The sequence below is a fragment of the Megalobrama amblycephala genome, linkage group LG16 (genome assembly GCF_018812025.1).
Source record: "Megalobrama amblycephala isolate DHTTF-2021 linkage group LG16, ASM1881202v1, whole genome shotgun sequence".
Taxonomy (NCBI): Eukaryota; Metazoa; Chordata; class Actinopteri; order Cypriniformes; family Xenocyprididae; genus Megalobrama; species Megalobrama amblycephala.
The window spans coordinates 7,642,572-7,662,822 of NC_063059.1; the positions used below are offsets into that span (position 1 = coordinate 7,642,572).

At 38.0% G+C, this 20,251-nt stretch overlaps 1 protein-coding gene across 7 annotated transcripts in view; it reads right to left on the reverse strand.

Moving 5' to 3' along the window:
* Positions 1 to 607: 607 nt before the first annotated feature.
* stard13b (StAR-related lipid transfer (START) domain containing 13b) overlaps positions 608 to 20,251 on the reverse strand; it is a 106,365-nt gene continuing 86,721 nt past the window's right edge. For 5 of the 7 annotated variants that reach the window (XM_048160092.1, XM_048160093.1, XM_048160096.1 and 2 more), the window contains 13 exons: positions 14,417 to 14,488; positions 11,407 to 11,488; positions 9,006 to 9,069; positions 7,004 to 8,379; positions 6,580 to 6,750; positions 6,089 to 6,248; positions 5,718 to 5,916; positions 5,387 to 5,597; positions 4,861 to 4,981; positions 4,429 to 4,665; positions 4,120 to 4,337; positions 1,572 to 1,748; positions 608 to 1,470 (listed from right to left, as the gene is read on the reverse strand). In XM_048160092.1, the coding sequence (XP_048016049.1) occupies positions 1,353 to 1,470; positions 1,572 to 1,748; positions 4,120 to 4,337; positions 4,429 to 4,665; positions 4,861 to 4,981; positions 5,387 to 5,597; positions 5,718 to 5,916; positions 6,089 to 6,248; positions 6,580 to 6,750; positions 7,004 to 8,379; positions 9,006 to 9,069; positions 11,407 to 11,488; positions 14,417 to 14,488 (3,206 nt within the window). In that variant the 3' untranslated portion in view covers positions 608 to 1,352. Of the gene's footprint in view, positions 1,471 to 1,571; positions 1,749 to 4,119; positions 4,338 to 4,428; positions 4,666 to 4,860; positions 4,982 to 5,386; positions 5,598 to 5,717; positions 5,917 to 6,088; positions 6,249 to 6,579; positions 6,751 to 7,003; positions 8,380 to 9,005; positions 9,070 to 11,406; positions 11,489 to 14,416; positions 14,489 to 16,364; positions 17,106 to 19,642; positions 19,798 to 20,251 lie in introns of those variants that run through there. The other 2 variants (XM_048160098.1, XM_048160099.1) reach the window with 2 other exon arrangements.

A 20,251-nucleotide genomic window follows, 5' to 3' on the forward strand; every position in this document is an offset into this window, starting at 1 on the left:
GCACATCCAGACGTCCTGCCCTTGTGTAATGCCTCAATCATGGGCTGGCATATGCAAATATTGGGGCGTACACCCCGACTGTTACGTAACAGTCGGTGTTATGTTGAGATTCGCCTGTTTTCCGGAGGTCTTTTAAACAAATGAGATTTATATAAGGAGGAGGAAGCAATGGAGTTTGAAACTCACTGTATGTCTTTTCCATGTACTGAACTCTTGTTATTTAACTATGCCAATATAAATTCAATTTTTAATTCTAGGGCACCTTTAAATGTCACTTGATCCTTCGGAAATCATTCTAATATGCTAATTTTGTGCTCAAGAAACATTATTATAAATGGTTCTAATTTTGTAGAAACCGTCAGATATTGTTTTCATAAAACTGATAGAAGAGTAGAAGGTTCAATATAACTTTTTTTTTTTTTTTTTTAACAGATACATCTTTGCTGAATAAAAATATTAATTTATTTATTAAAAAAAAAAAAAAAAAAACCTCATAATGGCCCTAACAGGTTATGGTGTTATTGTTATGAAAAACATATTATATCAATGATCATGTAGATGATAGGACAAAGAAAATAGCATCAAAAAGACAGTAAGCAAATGAATATTAATTCATTTACATAGTTTAATTAAAAATCATTGTCTCTTTGTCATTAATGTAATCCAGTACTATTATAGCAGGTCTGAAAAAAAATCAAACCCAAGTCATTTTGTCCATCCTTTAAAACAAGCAAGTAAAAATTCCATAATATTACACCCATTCATGGACAAACATTAAAATAAAACAGAAAAAGCAAAATAAACCCAGCTTACAACTGAGTAACATTTTGTACTATATGAATTACACTGATATCTGTGCAAAAGGAGATATCAAAGACATATATGCAAAATGTTCGTACTACATGAGCATTTAAATATATATATATATATATATATATATATATATAGTCTATACAAGATGTGTGTAGATACACACGTACACACAAATACAAACAAACACATACATGGACATGCGGTGCATGCATGTGCAAATATAGCTTTTTTTTGTTAATTAAATAACATATATGCTTCCCAGAAGCACTTAAGAGCTTAGGTGTCCTATACATTGTATAAGATCATATAAAAGAATAAAATAATTAATTATAATACAAATAACAATAATTACAATAAGATAATATTAAAAAGGGACCAGCTAAAGGTACATTGGTAAGTTGACGACATTCCCATTTGAGTTTATTTCCCAGACCAGGCAACTCTGCTCATTGTGCAAAAGAGGCAAAGAGCTGCAGAAAGTTTTCATGGTATTCAGAGTCACAGAACTGAGATTTCATTTCCCAGAATGATAGCACGGCTCAAATTTTTGTTTCTGGACCCTCTGTTTGGATCGGCTGGAAGGAATTGCGAATACGAGCAGCTTCGGCGGCGCAAAGGTGTCCGAATGCTTTGTTATACCACTCTGGAGATCTCCCCCTGAAAAACAGCACAGAAAATGTGACCACACTGACATACTTTCATTTCTATGAACAAAGTAGTTACGTGTGTATGTGACTCAGGCAACTATATATACTCACTTCAGGTCCACTCTGCAGATGTGGGTGAGTCTGGACTTGCCAGAGCCACAGGGCTCCAGTAAGTAATTGGATTCCATCACTATAGCTCTGATGCCCCCTACAGGCAGACAGTCCTCATGCTCGATAGACACAGACACCAGAGAACACGTCCCCCGTGGCAGATCTGTCCTCCATGACCTGAGGACAAACATTGTAACTTTATATACTTACAATCGCTGAAGCAAAACAAAGTAACATGTGATCTATGGATCTATGCATTAATCCTACTTAGTGCTGACAACAATGGAATCACTTCGGAGAGAATTGCCAGAATAGAAGACTTATTTTTTTGCACAAAAGAGGATTAACAAAGCAAGTTTTTGAGTGTGAAAATATAGCAAACATAACAGAAACTCAAAAAGAACGGACTTGTGACAGGTCACTGAAACGATCAGTCCTTCACTTTAAGCATTTCATGATGACTGATTGCAAGGGGGAGGAGTGGAATGAGAAGTGCCTGGTCCCCACAGTGAAGTTCGGTGGTAGTAAAGTTCTTATATAAGGATATATGAGTGCTGAAGGAGTGGGGAAGCTGTGCTTAATCAATGGTGTCATGAATTCACACTCCTCATTCCCTGCGCTGTTGGCCACTTTTTCATTATGAAAATGACTCTATACATTCTCTTAAGGTGGACAAGTATTTCACCCAACCGTAATGCTAGTGGGCACCTGTGGGGGATTTTGTAGAGACAAGGTGAGCAACATCCCCCATAACATCAGGGCACTCAAGGAGCTCATCATTCAAGAGTTAAATAGGATAGATGTGACAATGTGTCCTGAGCTTGTACACTCAATGCCAAGAAGAGTCAGAGCAGTATACTTAAAGTTATTGAGGACACTACATACTAGACTATTACATGTTTGTGGACATTATGCATTTTTGCAACCCTTTATTTAAGCAAAATTGGCTAATTTACTCATTTTGCATATATTTATGACATTTAGTACAGTCCAAAAGTTTGGAACCACTAAGATTTTTAATGTTTTTAAAAGAAGTTTCGTCTGCTCACCAAGCCTACATTTATTTAATTAAAAATACAGGAAAAAACAGTAATATTGTGAAATATTATTACAATTTAAAATAACTGTGTACTATTTAAATACATTTGACAAAGTAATTTATTCCTGTGAAGCAAAGCTGAATTTTCAGCATCTTTAACTCCAGTCTTCAGTGTCACATGATCCTTCAGAAATCATTCTAATATGCTGATTTGCTGCTCAATAAACATTTATGATTATTTTCAATGTTGAAAACAATTGTGTACTTTTTTTTTCAAGATTCCTTGATGAATAGAAAGTTCAAAAGAACAGCATTTATCTGAAATACAAAGCTTCTGTAGCATTATACACTACCGTTCAAAAGTTTGGGGTCAGTAAGAATTTTTATTTTTATTTTTTTGAAAAGAAATTAAAGAAATGAATACTTTTATTCAGCAAGGATGCATTAAATCAGTCAAAAGTGGCAGTAAAGACATTTATAATGTTACAAAAGATTAGATTTCAGATAAACACTGTTCTTTTGAACTTTCTATTCATCAAATAATCCTGAAAAAAAATATTGTACACAAATATTTTGTACAATTGTACACATTAAATGTTTCTTGAGCAGCAGATCAGCATATTAGAATGATTTCTGAAGGATCATGTGACACTGAAGACTGGAGTAATGATGCTGAAAATTCAGCTTTGCATCACAGGAATAAATTACTTTGTGAAATATATTCAAATAGAAAACAGTTATTTTAAATTGTAATAATATTTCACAATATTACTGTTTTTTACTGTATTTTTAATTAAATAAATGTAGCCTTGGTGAGCAGACGAAACTTCTTTTAAAAACATTAAAAATCTTAGTGGTTCCAAACTTTTGGACTGTACTGTATTTTAAGTATATAATTAATACATTTCAATTTTGTCATGTTTCCATGAATGATAATAGTGATCGTTAAGAAATAAATATGTTCAGAGGGGTGTATATATTTAAAGGGTTAGTTGAAAATTCTTTCAAAAGTCATCAATTATTCACCCCCATGTCGACTTTCGTTCATCTTCGGAACACAAATGAAGATTTTTTTTAATGAAATCTGAGAGCTTTCTGTCTCTCCATTGACAGCCTACACAAATTTCAAGCCCCAGAAAGGTAGTAAAGACATCATTAAAGTAATCCATGTGACCCAAGTGGTTTAACCTCAATTTTATTAAGCGACGCAAGTGCTTTGTTGGTGCAAAAAACATAATTTACCACTTTATTTACAAAATATGAATCTTCAACACGCATTTAAGAGATCACCACGACGCATGCGAGTTGACGCGAGAGCAGACATTGCGTGAACGCATGTTGGAGAGTCATATTTTGTAAATAAAGTGGTAAATTATGTTTTTTTTTTTTCTGCACAAAGCACTCAAAAGTGGTAGTTGCGTAGACTGTCCATGGAGGGACAGAAAGCTCTCAGATTTCACTGAATATTTCTCATTGAACTTGAATATTTTACAAATATATATGACTTACCTGAGCACTACGAAGTCTCTGCTGGGATGTGGGGGCATACAGTTGAGGACATACTGGAACACTTCCGTCTGCCTGTCCAGGACCTCACACACTTTCCAATTCATCAGATCCACGTCCCACAGGTGCCGTTCCCGAAGAACACGGTTCAGAACCACAGAAGGAGGAGCCTCCACCTCCACCGAGACCCGCCAACGTCGAAGAGGGTTCCCATCACCCACCTGGAGTTAAACGAAAGCACTTTACTTAGTATTAATTAGTTTTATGTAATGTTTGTTATGTGGTGCAAAAGCCTGATTTCTCCATTCATACCTTCTTATAGGACAGCTCGGTGTTACCGGTGCTCTGGCAGGATACCCAACCTTTGGCCTTTTCCCGTGATTCTTTGAGGAGACCCTGCAGTCTGGCCTCTATGAATGCAGGCCAGGAGCCTTCATCTTCCCCCTCTTCCTCTTGATGTTGCCGCTTACAGAGCTCCTCGATTGTGGGAGCCTGAAGCTCCGCCTCCACGTAAGAGTTCCGCGATTGTGTCACCATTTCATGTGGAATCTGAGGGAAAATAAAACAGTTTGTATTCTGCAGTAGGGATAATTGAAAAGGCCAATAAAAAAAAAAATTGATTTTCACATAGACTGTGAGTGCATTGTGGGCATAAAAGTTTTGTTATGAAATACACATTCTAGTAATTGAAAGAAAGTATGTCAAGTTATTCTCATGTGAAATAGATGTGTGTATGTGTCTCACCTCAAACAAGTGGTTACACTCTGTGATCATGTGTGCCAGGCCCTGAGTGGCAGCCAGGTTTTCATTCAGGTCCTTTTGGTCTGGCCTCCCTGTAGCATACTTTTTCTGCATCTGCATAGCTCTGTAAACAGATCAGAAAATGCTTTAGTTAAGATGACATTAAACTTTTAATAAAATGTATTTAAATATTTATTTTTACAAAAAGTAACATAAAATTTGTAATAAAATAATACAAATGTAAAAAATATAGTAATAATAATTTAAAAGTCAAGTAATACATAAACTCTTAATAAACTATTACTTTATTGGGAAAATGTATCTTTATTTAGTGTTGCTTTAACACATCACCAAACCTTAAAGTACAGTATTTATATACTGTATAAAATTAGTTTTCTTCATTAGATGGATGGATGGATGAATGAACTTAATGGTACATATAACAGTAGATAGTTGAAATGATGAGTTTCTCCTTTATGGGGATAAATAAAGATTTCTATCATAACCTAACCATTGATAGTAGATATACCTTGGTGTAAGATTGTCCTTCTTCAGGATGTTGAGATGAAAAAGCGAAGGTGCCAAACAAACTGCGATGTTCATAGGTGTCATTTGATTCTCTTGCACGGAAGTGACATCGCTCAGGAAGCAGAGCAGTGTTTGCAATACTTCCCTGTTTTCATCTGACATCAGCATGATGGCCGCCTGCACAGCCTGTAAGCGCTGCTCTTTGGGCACATCTAAAGAGGAAACGAGGATCAGATGAGTGAGTAAAGTAAGTACAGTATTTCTCTTCCTGAATGCATGAGATGGATGCAGGAGAAAAGTTGGGTTAGAGTTTGGGGAGCAGTGTTTCTTACATTGGTAAATGTGGAGGAAGGTTTCACCAAGTTTGCTGGTCAAAAGTGGCTCAGGCAGATCCCTGAAGAACTGTTTAACCATGTCGGCCACATCATATGCAGACTGGTCTTCATAGTTGACATCTTCTGGAGAACTCTCATTCATCTGTCTGAGAGCTTGGATACGAGACTTAACTCCAGACTTGCGAAAAAGACCCACCTAGGAAACAGAAGACAATTTTAAGTTGTACATTTTAAATGTAAAGAAATGAAGTTGACTTACAAGAAAATGGAAATGTAATGTTCACATACAGTATAATGTACATTTGCATTTAGAAGAATAATAGCATTTTATATACAGTTATATTGTTGATTTGATGAGCCTGACTGACCTGATCAAGGCATTGGCTCCTGAGGTAGCGCAAAGCCTGCTGCACGCCAAGAGGCAGAGGCTGACCGAAGCGTTGCACATGCACAATCAGTGGAACCCCAAACACATTCTTATCCTTGTAGTCTGGAACCTTCATCCTCTTCATAAACTTTGGCACAGCCCTAAGAGACAAAGAATAATAGTGAGGTTTTTATACCATATAACCTATTTCACAGTGGCGTTTTTTTTATATTTTATGTTTTGGGAGTAGTAAAGTCATCAATACAAGTAAATTAAACAAGTTAAACAATAAAGCTTTGTATAAACAGTGAAGTTATCACAGTTTTAGGCAGGCTGCTGTAACAATAGTGACCAGTAGAGGGTGCATGGGTTAGGATTTACTGGTACTCCTTCTTGAACTAATCACAACACAACCACTTAAAGACTGAAGCTTTAAGCTATAGTAAAACATAAATCCCATAGGATCTGATTATTTTTCTAAAAGATTCTTACCAGGTCCAGCCATGTTTGTTGGACATGGAGTACTTCTCCATAATAGCAGTGAGACGGAGCAAGGAAAATTTCTGTAGCAGACTAAGCTGGGCGGCAGATTGGCTGGAGATCTGGAGGGAGGCGACCGAATGGCTGAGGCGGTTGGAAATTTGGAAGCTCGGCCATCGCAAGCTAAACAAAGAGCAAGGAACCATGTTAGGGTTTTAAACCTGAGGGTGAATGAATGACTGACTGACTTTGAGCACAACCACCTAAACCAGCATTTGGACAATGCTAAAACTACTCCATTTTTTTTTATTTTTTTGTTATACATACACATGCATACATGCTAATTTCAACCTGTAAACCAATCTTTATTTTCAAGTAACTTCTACGGTTCTGAATGCAACACATATATCCAAGCATTGTTAGCTCTGAATCTTACCGTCTTGGTCTGGTAAGAGAAGCCCCAACACCAGAGTCTCTCCTTTCCCTCATTCCAGTGGATTCTGTTTCATTAAGCGACACCCCATCCCTGTCTACATCACTGAGGGCCTGACCCTCCAGCACTGAATGCCCCTCAAAGTCCAGCGTGATCTGGCTAGATGACTGCAGGTCCCCTTGTCTCTCTCCATTAAAATCAACTCGCTCCTTCACTGCATTTTCACTATTGGGCAGTACATTCTTGGACCAGTGGTCCACGATCTGTTGCAGCCCACTAACATGCTGCAGAATATCGTCCAAATGTGGGAAAAGGTCTTCCTTTTCCAAGTCTATGAGGTCACCAGTGCTGGCATAGAGGTGTGAGCCAGGTACGTTGTCGTAAATGCTGATCCGACTACCTCGTGTGCAGCACTGTGTGATGGGGCGAGGTTCTTTGATGCTGGGTGGACGTTGGACATCCGAGTCCGTGCTTGCAGAGTGCCAGTTGATGGAGGTTGCCATTGAGGGTGAAAGACTCTCAATGGACAGAGCTTTGGGAAAGGTTCCAGGTTTGTGATCTTTAGGGATATGCACCACCAGGTCCTCGTAGGAGCGGAACTCATTGCGGCGGTTCTGCTCGGCCACACGCTTACCCTGGATGAGACTGGAAAACACATCCAAGTCCTCCAGGTACATCCCGCTCCGCTTGTGATTGGCCCGGTGGACGTTGCGTTCCTTCAGGTTTGGCGTACTGACGGCACTCCCGCTGGACTGGCTGCTGCTCCCTTCACTGCTGGACTGGGATGGCAACCCCATGCCGGAAGGTGGCTCCGCTAGACGCATATCACAATTGATGATCTCCACACAACGGAGAGTTTTCACAGCCTGGGGTTCTTGTTGGAGAACCGGGGCACTTATTACAAGACTCCTGTTCCCTCCGCCACCCATTGCTCCCTGCAACTGCAAAGCCTCCATGCGGCGTAAGAACTCCTTAGCTCGTGTCCGTCCTCGCTTGGCATGCTTTACAGGCAGCGAACTGTAGCTCGAAATATCTGAAGAGAGATGGGCCACGCCTAGTGATGTGTGGTCGGGCATGGCTGCGGAGTCCGAGCAGGTGCGGTGCGAGCTGTCAGAGTCTTCCGCACTGTGCGCAGGAATACCGCCGCTTCCACCGCTGCTCTCGCTGTGGAGCGAGGAGATCTCCGGCTCACTCAAATCTGTTAGAACACTCTCGCTGCTGGTTGTTGTCCTCAGGGCAGAGTTCTCCCCTGAATTCTTGTTTTCCACACCCCTCAGCAGGCAATCAATGTCTTGGAGCCTGGACCAACGGCGACTGCTCCATTCAAAGGTCCATTTGTCACTGATGGCAAAGAGGTCATCTTCATCTGAGTCTTCACTCTGCAAATCAACAAGGGAATGAATAAATATGTCTTTCTTTCTATTGCCATACCTTTTCCTTTACTAGGTTAGTAATTCAGCACAACACTTGAATACCATCCCAGTCCTTCAAGAAAACCTTTCTTTCACTCTCTCCTTTTTTTCCTTTTTCCTTCTCCACAATCCAGAACCCCCAGAGGTAACGGTTTAGATTCACTCAAATGACTTTTTCATGTTTCAAAGGGCACATTCTTTCCTCTGTTAAATGATTACATAACCAGTGTGATATAACATCTATTCATCTATAGATGTGATATAACATCTATTTCTATTCAATAGTTTCATCTATTCTATTCAATAATTTGGTGGGACAATAAGTGATACTATACTTTAGAAAAGAAAGCAGAAATATCACTTCACACAAGACAATGCTAGTGGCTTTCTCATATGTCAATCTTATTGTGATAAAAAGGGTTGTAGTCTTTTTTTTAGAGTTAGAACCCATCACATTTTGTGCTAGTCATTATATAGCTTTTTTACAGGCATAATAACCCTCCTAATTCTAGCAGCAAAAACGCCATAACATGAATTCGCTAGAACAATGCACATACCCAGCAAGTATTAAATAGAAATGATGCATCACTTACTTTTTTCTTGGGAAGGTTTACATCAAGTTTCATAGAGGCACACTTGTTCAGCGTATTTAGTCGCCTAAATGAGAAAAAAATTGATAGAAATTTAAAAAGCCTTTCCTACCAACTGGCTTTATTTTGCATTGCATATACCATAGTGATGTGGACACAATGTCAGCACAGCCTTCTGTGGCAGTTTCTAATATAATCAAGCTGTAAGATCTATGTCCCTGCTATCCAACAATCAGCTCTGGTGAGCAGCAAACCTAATTAGACACAATAATTGGCCAATGCCCTACTCTCTCTCATGTACGCTTGCTTTTAATTGGCGAAAGCTTGCGAGCTGCAGTTGTCATGGTTTTCAATGGCCCTCAAGAGCAACTAATGTGGTGTTGATTCCAGCTGCCACATAGTCACTCTTCCAGGTCTGAGAGGCCTGTTTTAACCCTTAAAATTCAAAACATCGAAACAAAAACCATAAGAGCTTGCTTTTCTTTGATGCCATTCCCAAAACCTCCTTAAAATAGGTCTTTCTTTTTCGGTCATTTGCGTGGTCCATCAAATATGAAAAACCCTTTTGGGATGAAAGTAAAGCAGTGTACTGAACTTTTGACAAAGTCGTGGGCTCAAGCTTCTCCTTGAACTAGTCTTTTTGAATCGCAGAGCATAAGTTTAAATTACAACGTTTCACAATAAAGGTCTTGAAGCAACACCGCAACATATCAATATTTCCAATAAAAAGTCAATAAAAAATAAAGAAGACTCTTCCTAGATCCAAAAGTGAGTGGGAAAGATTTATTAGAAGCTGTTACTGATGTAAAGGGAAAGAAACGGATAATGTGGAAAAGACGACAACACATTGCGTGCCTCAAGCATGCATGGAAACCAAGCCACTGTTTGTGATGTAATAATCATGACATTTTATGACTCTTTATATTGTTCAGTGGTCTGTGCGAGGGCCATGACAGCAAAGACTTAAGATATAAAACATGAATCACAGAACACATGCGTAATGTAGCAAACTGAAAGACATTGGCCATAGTCAATGGAGAACAAAGATAAGACACTGGTTCCAATAAGACAAGGCATCAACATAAATGTTAACTTTGTTTTCATTTAATCTATTAATATTTATATTAATATTTACCTTTTTTTAAACAAAGAAGTGTCTTTATTAACCGTTTTTATCGTGGTATCAAAATTTGTATGAAGAATTTCGGTGGTATTGGTATTGACCATTGAATTATTGGTTTCACGAGAACCCTACATTTGGGGTAAAAATATGAAGGGTTAACAGGGCTACTTTGATGACTTCCTGGCAATTAATTTATTAAACATGCCAAGTTATTAGTCCACAAATCAAGCAGCGAGTCTTTATCTACAAATTGATTTGCCACTGGAACTTGCAAACATCCACAACTAACAAACTCCTCCGCGCTCTTACTGGGCATGTCGTGCTAGAATTGTTTACTGAGCTGTTCCCCTCCGGGGGCTGTAGAAAAGTGAGAAGTCAGGGGGAGAGGTGGGAATGTCGGACATTGTTTCCTATACAACAGTAAACAGGTTTGGAATTTCGATGAGTTGCTTAAGGGTTGTTTAGAGTCACAGTAGACCAGCTTGAGTACGCCCCCCTTTGCCCCCAATGCTTTCCTACCAGGGTAGTCTCCAAGGCAACCAAAGTTACTGGAGGGCTCTTTTCATCTTAATTTGGGAACTCAAATTCAGTGTCTAAACAAGAGGAAAAGCTAACTCATTGAGAACATTCTGTACTTATGTCTGGGGAAACACAATGAGTGTAATTTACTTTATTTAGTCAGTAGTTGCTTTAATCATGACATTATTTACTTCGGCATTGCAAAAAGATTGACATGAGAAAAACTACACCAGACTTTTATAAAACACAATGACAGCAATAAAAAAAGGATGACCTAAGACAATTTAAAAGCCATTGATTTGCCATTGCAATGTCTGTGAAGAGTTACAATCCTCAACCACAACAAAATAAATATTTTAAATAGAAAATTTTAATGCAGTAGGAGTAGATCTAAATGAAATACTCTAATTGACCAAATCCTGTTTATAACCATGAAAGTGATATCAGTAATGACAACAGGTCGTAAGAGTCATTTTTTCTTCTTGTTTTATTGCTGTCCTTGTGTGTTGCATCAGTTAATTCTGGTGTGGTTTCTCTCATGTCAATCTTCTTGTAATGTAGAAGTAAATAATGTCATAATTAAAGCAACAACTGACTCAATAAAGTCTGTAAAATAACTCATTATGTTTCCCCGGAAATAAAGAACAGAATGTTCTCAATGAGTTAGTTTTTCTTTTTAAAGAATCTGAAATTGAGGTGTTCATTAGGTTCAATGGTTTATGGATTATGGGCTTTTTTGTTAAGGGAGTACACAGTCCTTACCGGCATAGAGGTTCCACAAGGTCTTTGTCCAAGAAGTCATGGTCTTTCTTCACAGGAGAGATATCAATTGGAAACTGAGAATCTGTAAAGAAACAGGCATATCCCATTTCAACAATCAAGTTCATTATAGTCAAATGCTGGGGAAAAAAGATGCCTTTTAGGGACCGTAATGATTTCCCTCTGATTCGTTAATAGGCCAATCTTGCATGTTCACAGTGAACACAGAGGAATTCAGGCGCCCACACTCTTAAAAAAACCCTCTGACAACACATTCTTTCCAGAGCGATAGCCAAGGCAAAGAGAGTAGCTAACTTGTTTTAGACTTCCAGATGCTAATAAAATGAGACAGGGTTTGCCCCCCAAAAACTGAGCTTGGCTTTGAGAAGCCATTACGTCTTCCACCAAATATTGTGTTCAACTTATGCAACAGGGTGACTGGATCCAGACCCTGCTGAAGCTGACATTCCTCTGGTACAATTAAATGTTTCATCATATTTTTTGCCTTTGCAGAACGACACAGAAGTAAAAATACAGATTCAAAGAAAGTCACTGTGTTCTGGCATTGAAACGCTGGAAATTCCAAAACAACACTTGTAAAGAGATGCATTATGGGAAGATTCTATTCTGCATTTTGTTCCTGTGTCTCCCACTGAGATGACAATGTAGTAGCTATTAATATTAAAAATGAACAAAGAAGGGACTGCATAACAGGACACCATTGTTCTTACATATTAAATTGCAAATTAATTCAATTAATGTGAAAAATGAAAATACATAAAGTACCCCTATTATGCTTTTTCGATTATTACCTTTCATGCAGTGTGTAAAATAACTGTTTGTGCATGTAAAAGATAATCTTCAATTCCAGTCTCCTGTTACATGCACAATGAAACAAACTTGCTTAATGCCAGCCCATGGTTTTCATTGGCTGCCCGCAAATAATGTCTACTTTGACCCGCCCTCAAACACTGTAGTTGTAGCTGAGGCCTAGAAATGTTTGGTTTGTGTTGTGGATATGTTGAGAACACAATGTTTTCTGCAAATCCACTTTGCTGCACTACAAAAGGATTCTAGATGGAACTGATATGGAAAAACGACGCCATCATTCCTGTTTGTATCAAGCGCTAAGGAAGCTCCTGAGCTGAAATTCAGATATGGTAATGGGAATTTAGGGTAGACCAATCACAACAGACTGGGCCATCTGACCAATCAGAGCAGAGTAGGCTTTCGGAAAGGAGGGGTTTAGAGAGACTGAATCAATGAATGAACTGTTTTTAGACTCTTTGAGAAATGTATATTATGAGAAAATCAAAGTGTCTTTTGACCTTGGATGCATGTACATTTATTGTAGGAGACCTGCAAAAAAATTAAGCAGCTTTAAAATAGCATAAAAGGGACACTTTAACCCTTAAATGCATACCTCGGGTCTTTAGTGACCCGAGACGTCATTCACTACCCTCCTCCTCGTTCATTTTTTAAAGTTAGACATCAACCTTCTTGGTATTCCTCAATCAATTCATTATAAAGAATATAACAAGAAAAAAATCATAAAATTATAAAAGAATGCCTATTTTTGTATTCATTTTTTGTAAAAATTGTATAGGGTCGCAAACGACCCGAGGTGTGTATGAGTGTACGTATATTTTTTCTGCACAACAATAATTGAATCTTAGATGACATAATAAGTGCAATTCACCTTTATTCCACAAGGTGGCAATGTCTGATACACAATGCTGAAGTGACGACTCATTTAGACAGAAAACGAAATAATAAGAAAAACATGAAATGGCTCAGTGATTTACTGCAGAGCAAGTACTGAACGCAATCAAATATGACTGTAACTCTTACTGGATTGGATCTGGTGAAGCTGTTAGCGATCGAAATATTGATTTTGAAGATGTTGAAAATTATATAGTTCTGAGAATATGTTTGAGATCGCGAATGGGCTCATATTCGTGACCTCAAACATAAAACTAGCCCATTATTTGCTGAATTTACTGGGAAATGAGCTCTGACGAGGACAGTGATGATGGCATAAAACATCTGCTCAAACGAGCCCTTTCAAGCTCCAAAAGGTAACAAAATACGATTTATTTTATTCTTCTGTAATTGTTACTCTAATATCAGAGGAGTTTTATATTATCATGACAGGTAGAGATCCTTCCGTGTTAGATATAGATCCGGGTCGAAAAAGACCCGAATATGTAAGAATGACTGGCGAAACAGTCATTCATTTAAGGGTTAATTATCTTGCTACAAAAAACTGTGAGCCGATGTCTTATTTCCAGGTATAAATTATAAATTCTAATCTATAATTTTATACGAAATATCCAGATGTGGAAATGCACTAAAACTTCAAATGGATAGTAAGTATCCATTATAAAAAATATCCCAGAACCTGGGGTGCAGAGTCTTAGTCATAGTTCCTGCAGAAGAAGTATAAAAAGAAAAGAAAAATAGAGTGTTCACAAAATTTCATCCAAAGACACTCCAACATCAAAAGCGTTCGCCAAGGGCGAGTGAAAAAGGCAGTGTTTTTGTGGCAAGGTTATTCCCATGACCTCTGTTTCTCTTTGAAGATGTCAAACTCTAGTATGTTCAAGTGGTACCTCTTAACTGGAACCAGTTTAAGCAATGACCTGTACCTCTCAGCATTTCAGATGAAAATTTCAGATGTAAGACTTAAATGAGACATTTTTTGAGGTGGTATAAAAAAGTTACACATCACAGCGCAGGGGAAATGAATGAGCTAAAACCAACTTAACATCATGAGGTCTGGCAGACATTAAAGCGGCCATTAACACAAGTCTGTCGCAAACAACATCGGAAACTAAACCCCACATTAAAAGCTTGTGTTAGCCGTAAATCATGCTGATGTCAAACAATTGTTTCTAAATCTGAATGAGAGTACCGGCCTCCCTCTAAACAGTTTTAACTACAACTTTACAGTTGGGTGTGATAACATTTGTGAGATCTTCTAAGTTTATGTTCTTGTGTGGTGAAGCGTTACCTTCAAAGAGCTGGGCGTACTGGGGGAATCCTGCCGCCCGTAGCCAGTCACAAGCTTCCTTTGCCTCGATTTCTGCAACACAAAATGTTTGTACTTGTCAGACTCATAAAGCATGTCTATCTGTTTAATATATAAAGACAAAGAAGAAACGAGATTAGAGGGCCCGATTTCATGGGTAGCTTCGAAATTTGAGATCATAATGACCACATAATGACAAAGTCAGCCATCTTTCATGCCACTCTAAAGCAAAAGTACAGCACATTGATATGGATATATTTTGTATAAAGCAAACATAACATGTTTTTGTCTTTTTTTCTTTATTAATATATAGTATATACACACGTGTGATACATTTAGATAGTGTCTGTCAGTAGAAACTTTTTGCATCTTAGTAAAGGCACAGTGTAAGGAGACTAGGAGGACCACTAGCATATTGTTTCAAAGACAGTTATCATCAAAACTATTTTTAGAAGAGCTTGTGTGCTCTTGGACAGGAACAGAGGGAGGGAGGGAGGGAGAGAGAGAAAGAGTGAGGAGGTATTACATAACATAATCAGTTCTGTGTGATTTAATTATGTTTCTCTTCCTGCCACTGCATGAACAAGGTTATTCTTGTAGGTCAGGAACCAGCCAGGTTACAAGATAATCACACAGCCCTGTGAGCCTGTAAAGTCTGCTCGTAATCCTACGTGATAAAACGAGGACAGCTCAAGATCTTCAGGATTAAGAGATCAGTTACATATTGGCATCATGATCCTGTTCATATAACCGTAGTCTTTTACGTGACACGTCCCAGTCAGCTAACGCAGAGCTTATGGAGGGTTAACATAATGTACTAAAATGTCTGAAACCTGTTTTTGATTTTTCTTCTAAAAAAGCTTTTAGTGGTCAGCTTTGGAATAATGCTAGGAAACTGAGTGATTAATATCATCTTCCAGAAGTGGAACTGGAACATTCATAAATATTAATTTATGGGTCCACTAAACAAAACAACTGTTTTAGAGTTGACCAAAAAGGTCAAAGACCCTCTGGTCACGAGTGTATCCCCATAAAAAAACATAAAATAAAAACAGGAAGGAAAATCATAAATGAAATCTTGTAAATAGCAACAATGAGATAAATAAAGAGTAAATGGAGATCCCTTTTCCCCAATAATCTCACATTTCCTCAATAGGGTCTCAAACTGTGCTCAGATCAGCCAATATAGCAAAGTCTCCAATAAAAAGATTTCAATATGAACTCCAACTTTTCTCATCAAAATCTTTCAATGCCACATTATATGATATCTATACCATCCACATTAGTTTTACAGATCCATACTCTTACTGTTTGTCAATAATTGTCTTATTTGTGCTGTTTTTAAAGAAATTTTATTCTGCACAACTATGACACAAGCTGTTCATGAGTTACTTTCACTGTACTTGCATCAAATACACAAAATGTAATACTGTCAGCCAGAAAAAAAAAATTAAGTCAGTGTTTGGGAGTGAAACAGCAAAATCCGATATTTTCAAAACAATAAAAGAACACAAGCACACACTTCCCTTTGTTTAAGATTTCATCGCATTTCAACCAGCTAAGTTACTCATGTTCACTGTCAACAAATCACAATAAAAGGCATCTACTATTCTATTACATACTTTAATATCATCAAAGAATGACTGAAAGTAATATTCTGTATTTGTGTAGCGCTTTTCACAAAAAAAAAAACTTTACAGAAAAATAGTGCCTTACAATCCACAGTGATCAAGCCAATTATTGCTCAAGATGTTTAGATAAGATGAGGAACAAACCGTGGGAGGAACCAAGACACAGACCGGTGAGTTTAAACAAATGCAGACAACGATACACAGAAACCCATTGACAATATAATGTAGGTAGATCCTTTAGTTAATTTGTCAATTTTTTAATCTAAAACAATTTTTTTATTCATTTGAATCATTCTCACCTGATTCAGCAGTACAGGAGTGACTCTGTCACCTTCACTTATACAACTCTCAACAGCTCAATTTAAAAAAGGACATATGGCTTGAATCTCATGCCAAACCACTTGACAATCCAAATCACGCCCCAAAGGGTCTCCTGTGTGTGGGTACAGCCTATATGTCCGCCCTCCAAGCTTGCGTAGAGGAGTAGCTGTGTCAGAGAGTGAATCACCTGGGTTTCCATTCGTCATATTGACAGTAACATGTATAAGTGTGGTGAGAATTCCTGCGCTGTCTCCACCCCACTAAGATTACCTTTCTTTTGTGTCACCTCAGTTCACTGAACAATATGGTTTGTTCGCTTCAGCAGCTCCTATGGGAAAGACTAAACGCTTCAGACGTCAAATGATATAAGATTGTTCTTTATGAGCATGTCACGAAACTCTCAGGCTATAGCTAATTAGCACAACTATAGCAGTAACCACTTGAGGGATTTGAAGAAAACAAACGCATAACAACTGGCAAATATTAGCAGATAAAATGTCCTTGAGGTTCAACAGCACGCAATATGACATGAAATTACAAACATTTGATTGTATAAATGTATTTTCACAAGGTCCTCCCTAAATACGTCACACAAAACAGTGGTTGACCAAATCGTTGATACAAACACTAAGACAACATTGATGGAGACATTTCAAAATTTCGAAAAAAAAAAAAAAATGAACTTGCATAATATTTTCTTTAATATTTTAAAGAAAATTTTCAGCATCATTACTCCAGTCTTCAGTGTCACATGATCCTTCAGAAATCATTTTAAAATGCTGATTTGGTGCTCAAAAAACATTTCTTATTATAATCAATTATATTTTTGTGGAAATTGAGATACATTTTTTTCAGGAATCGTTGACAAAGATATAGGGCCCTATTTTAACGATCTAAACGCAAAGTGTAAAGCGCACGGCGCAGGTGCACTCAGGGCGTGTCCAAATCCACTTTTGCTATTTTAACGACGGAAAAACGTTTTTTTGAAATGGGTTGTCCCTATTCTCTTAATGAGTAATGGGCGTAACGTTCAATAAACCAATCAGAGTGTCATCTCCCATTCCCTTTAAGAGCAAGATGCGCTCGTGCCATGGCGGATTGCTTATTTACATCGCGGAATTTGTTGGCGGAAAAGCTGAACGCTTTTCAAGCGAAGAAACCGATCTGCTCGTGCGCGAAGTTAAAGCGCGCGAGCAGATCATCTACGGGACAAGCAGGATTCCACCAAAGCTTCCCGAGGTGAAGAAGGCATGGGATGAATTAGCAGTGATTGTGTCCATCAGATGTTTTGCTGAAATTACCTGTTAAGTGGCCAGTCAATCTCTCAGTCGTCTGCGTTGGATGCAGGCTTTCAAATAGCTCCGCGCGATGAGTCAGTTAATATATATGTGTGTGTATTGGCACGATTGTTCAATTAATTAGCCAATTTCGTTCATCATTATAAATAGTAATAGGCTGAATTGAAAATAGGTAGCCTAATTCTAATACACGCAATGACTATTCATCATTACATTTTTATATTTATGTAGCCTACACAATAATATTCTTTTACACTGTAATCCTTTTGTTTTTAATATTTGGCATGTTTGTGTGATGCGCATCCCTGTGTGTAATAAGCAAAGTCAACGCGCACTGTGGACGCGCCCAGAGGCGCAGTTTCTACCAACGCGCTCTAACAAAAAAATATTGCGCCATTGACTTTAGACTTTAGACCAGGTTTGAGTTGGTTTATGGCGCAGTCTATTTTCAGCTCCTTAAAATAGCAATGCGCCAGCAATGCACCTGAACACACCTCTTTTTTAGACCAGCACGCCCATGGGCGCACTAACTGGCGCAAATGCATTTACTAATTTAAGGACGTGGCGCTGAACGGGAAAACGTGAACGGCGCCGGACGCAAACTAGCAAACACACTTGCGCTGCGCCTTGCGTCGCATTGCGCCGGGTGTATTATAGGGCCCATAATATTCTTAAGATATAATTTTAATTTGCATATATATATATATATATATATATATATATATATATATATATATATATACATATATATATATATACATATATATATATATATATATATATATATACACACACAATAAAAAAAATCTGTAAATTATACAGGGAACCATTTAACTTGGTACATCACAAAAGAAAACCCCCCAAAACAAATTAAAAATTAAGAACAGAACTCTGCAGTTCAATTGCTATTTAAAATCTATAATATTCAAAACAACCAAAAATGCTCTGGATATCCCAACTGAATTTCAAATGATATTTCTTGTGTGAAACATTGGAGTATAGAAAAACGTTATCTATAAAAAGTCTAAAAACGTTATGCATATCTATGAATAAACAACATTTTATAAACAAATTCCCATGAAAGCGTACAACAAAGGTTTGTTCAAAATAGTGTAAGGAACACAAAACAATAAACATTTCTCATAAAAAATGTTATCAAATGTCAAAATATCAGATAATTGCTTAGCTTGACCAACATCAGTTCTATCACTATCACTGTTATGTAGCACTGTTATACAACCACGATATATGGTGCTGCTCAACATAGTGCCTGTAACTGAAAACAAAGCGTAATCCAACAGAAGGTGAGGGAACCACCTTTGTGACTAAGCGTTCAATTCCCAAGAGTGCTGTGGGCAACGCATTGCACCTCCTGCGCTGTACAGTAACACTGAAAGTGAAGCGGCATCCTTATCAATGTACCAAAAAAAGCCTGGAATTCCACGTCACACAGCATTCTGTAACACAATCCCGAAAGCTACAGTTTCTTTTCCGTCATTGTCCTTTTTCATGGAATCGGAAGGATAAAGAGCTCAGCTACTGGCTTGCCGCCAGCAGGGGAAACTCTCCCTTTTAAATACGACCAAACTGCGTGCAGAGCACAATGACTGTCACAACAATATCTTCGTAACACAGCACTCCACCAACACAATGCTAAAAGCAGAGTGCCGCTAAATATGTGAGAAACACAGACACCTTCTTTTCCTCACTGAATAACCTTATGTAAAAGGAGGTTGGATACGGTTTTCCCTCAAGGTCAGCCGTGGCACACGCTGTCACTTTGGCAAGCTGTCACAAGTCCCATTAGAATTTAATACGCTTAAACAAATATTTGGCGTAGGATTTACTTTGAAACAATTTTTACAAATAATTACAAACAAAATGGCAAGTAGAAATGAACTTTTGAAGTAGAATGACTGAAATTGTATTTTCTTGTATTTATTTGTGGATTTACTTACGAGAAACTTTCATCCTGGTAAAAACAAACAAACAAAAAAAAAACAGTCCTGTAAAGTTTAAAACAGAATTTCTTCCTCCCAAAACATCTTTTCTGTGCGCTCCTAACTCTCTCCTCTTCTGCTTCTCTCTTCTCAGCTTTTGTGTTTCTCTCTCTCTCTCTCTCTCTCACTTCCTATTTCCCACCCCTTTATTTTTCACTCCCTCTGTCTGTTTTTACTTCAACTTCTCATTGGTTCTCAAATCCGAGCCCCCTTCCAGCATCTACCCCCTCCATTCCTAATGCTTTATTATCTCTTCCACTTAAACCATCACAACTCACTCCTTCTTCTCTTGGCACTGCCCTTTCAGCCACCCTTCAAGTGGCAGGACATTGGCAATGTGGGACTTTCTTTCCTTGCTGTCTTATGATGTAATCAGCCCCCCACTGATCCCATCGGTCTCCCAAACCTACAATCAAGCTCATGTAGTAAAGACTGCAGGATGTTTTACATCCCTTAACTTTAAGTTTTATAGCGTTTTATAGCTTTCATGTAAAAGGAAGCTGGGTGAAACAGTCACCCTCTTCACTCTTAAAAGGTTCCAAAAAGAACCTTTAACATTCATGTAGA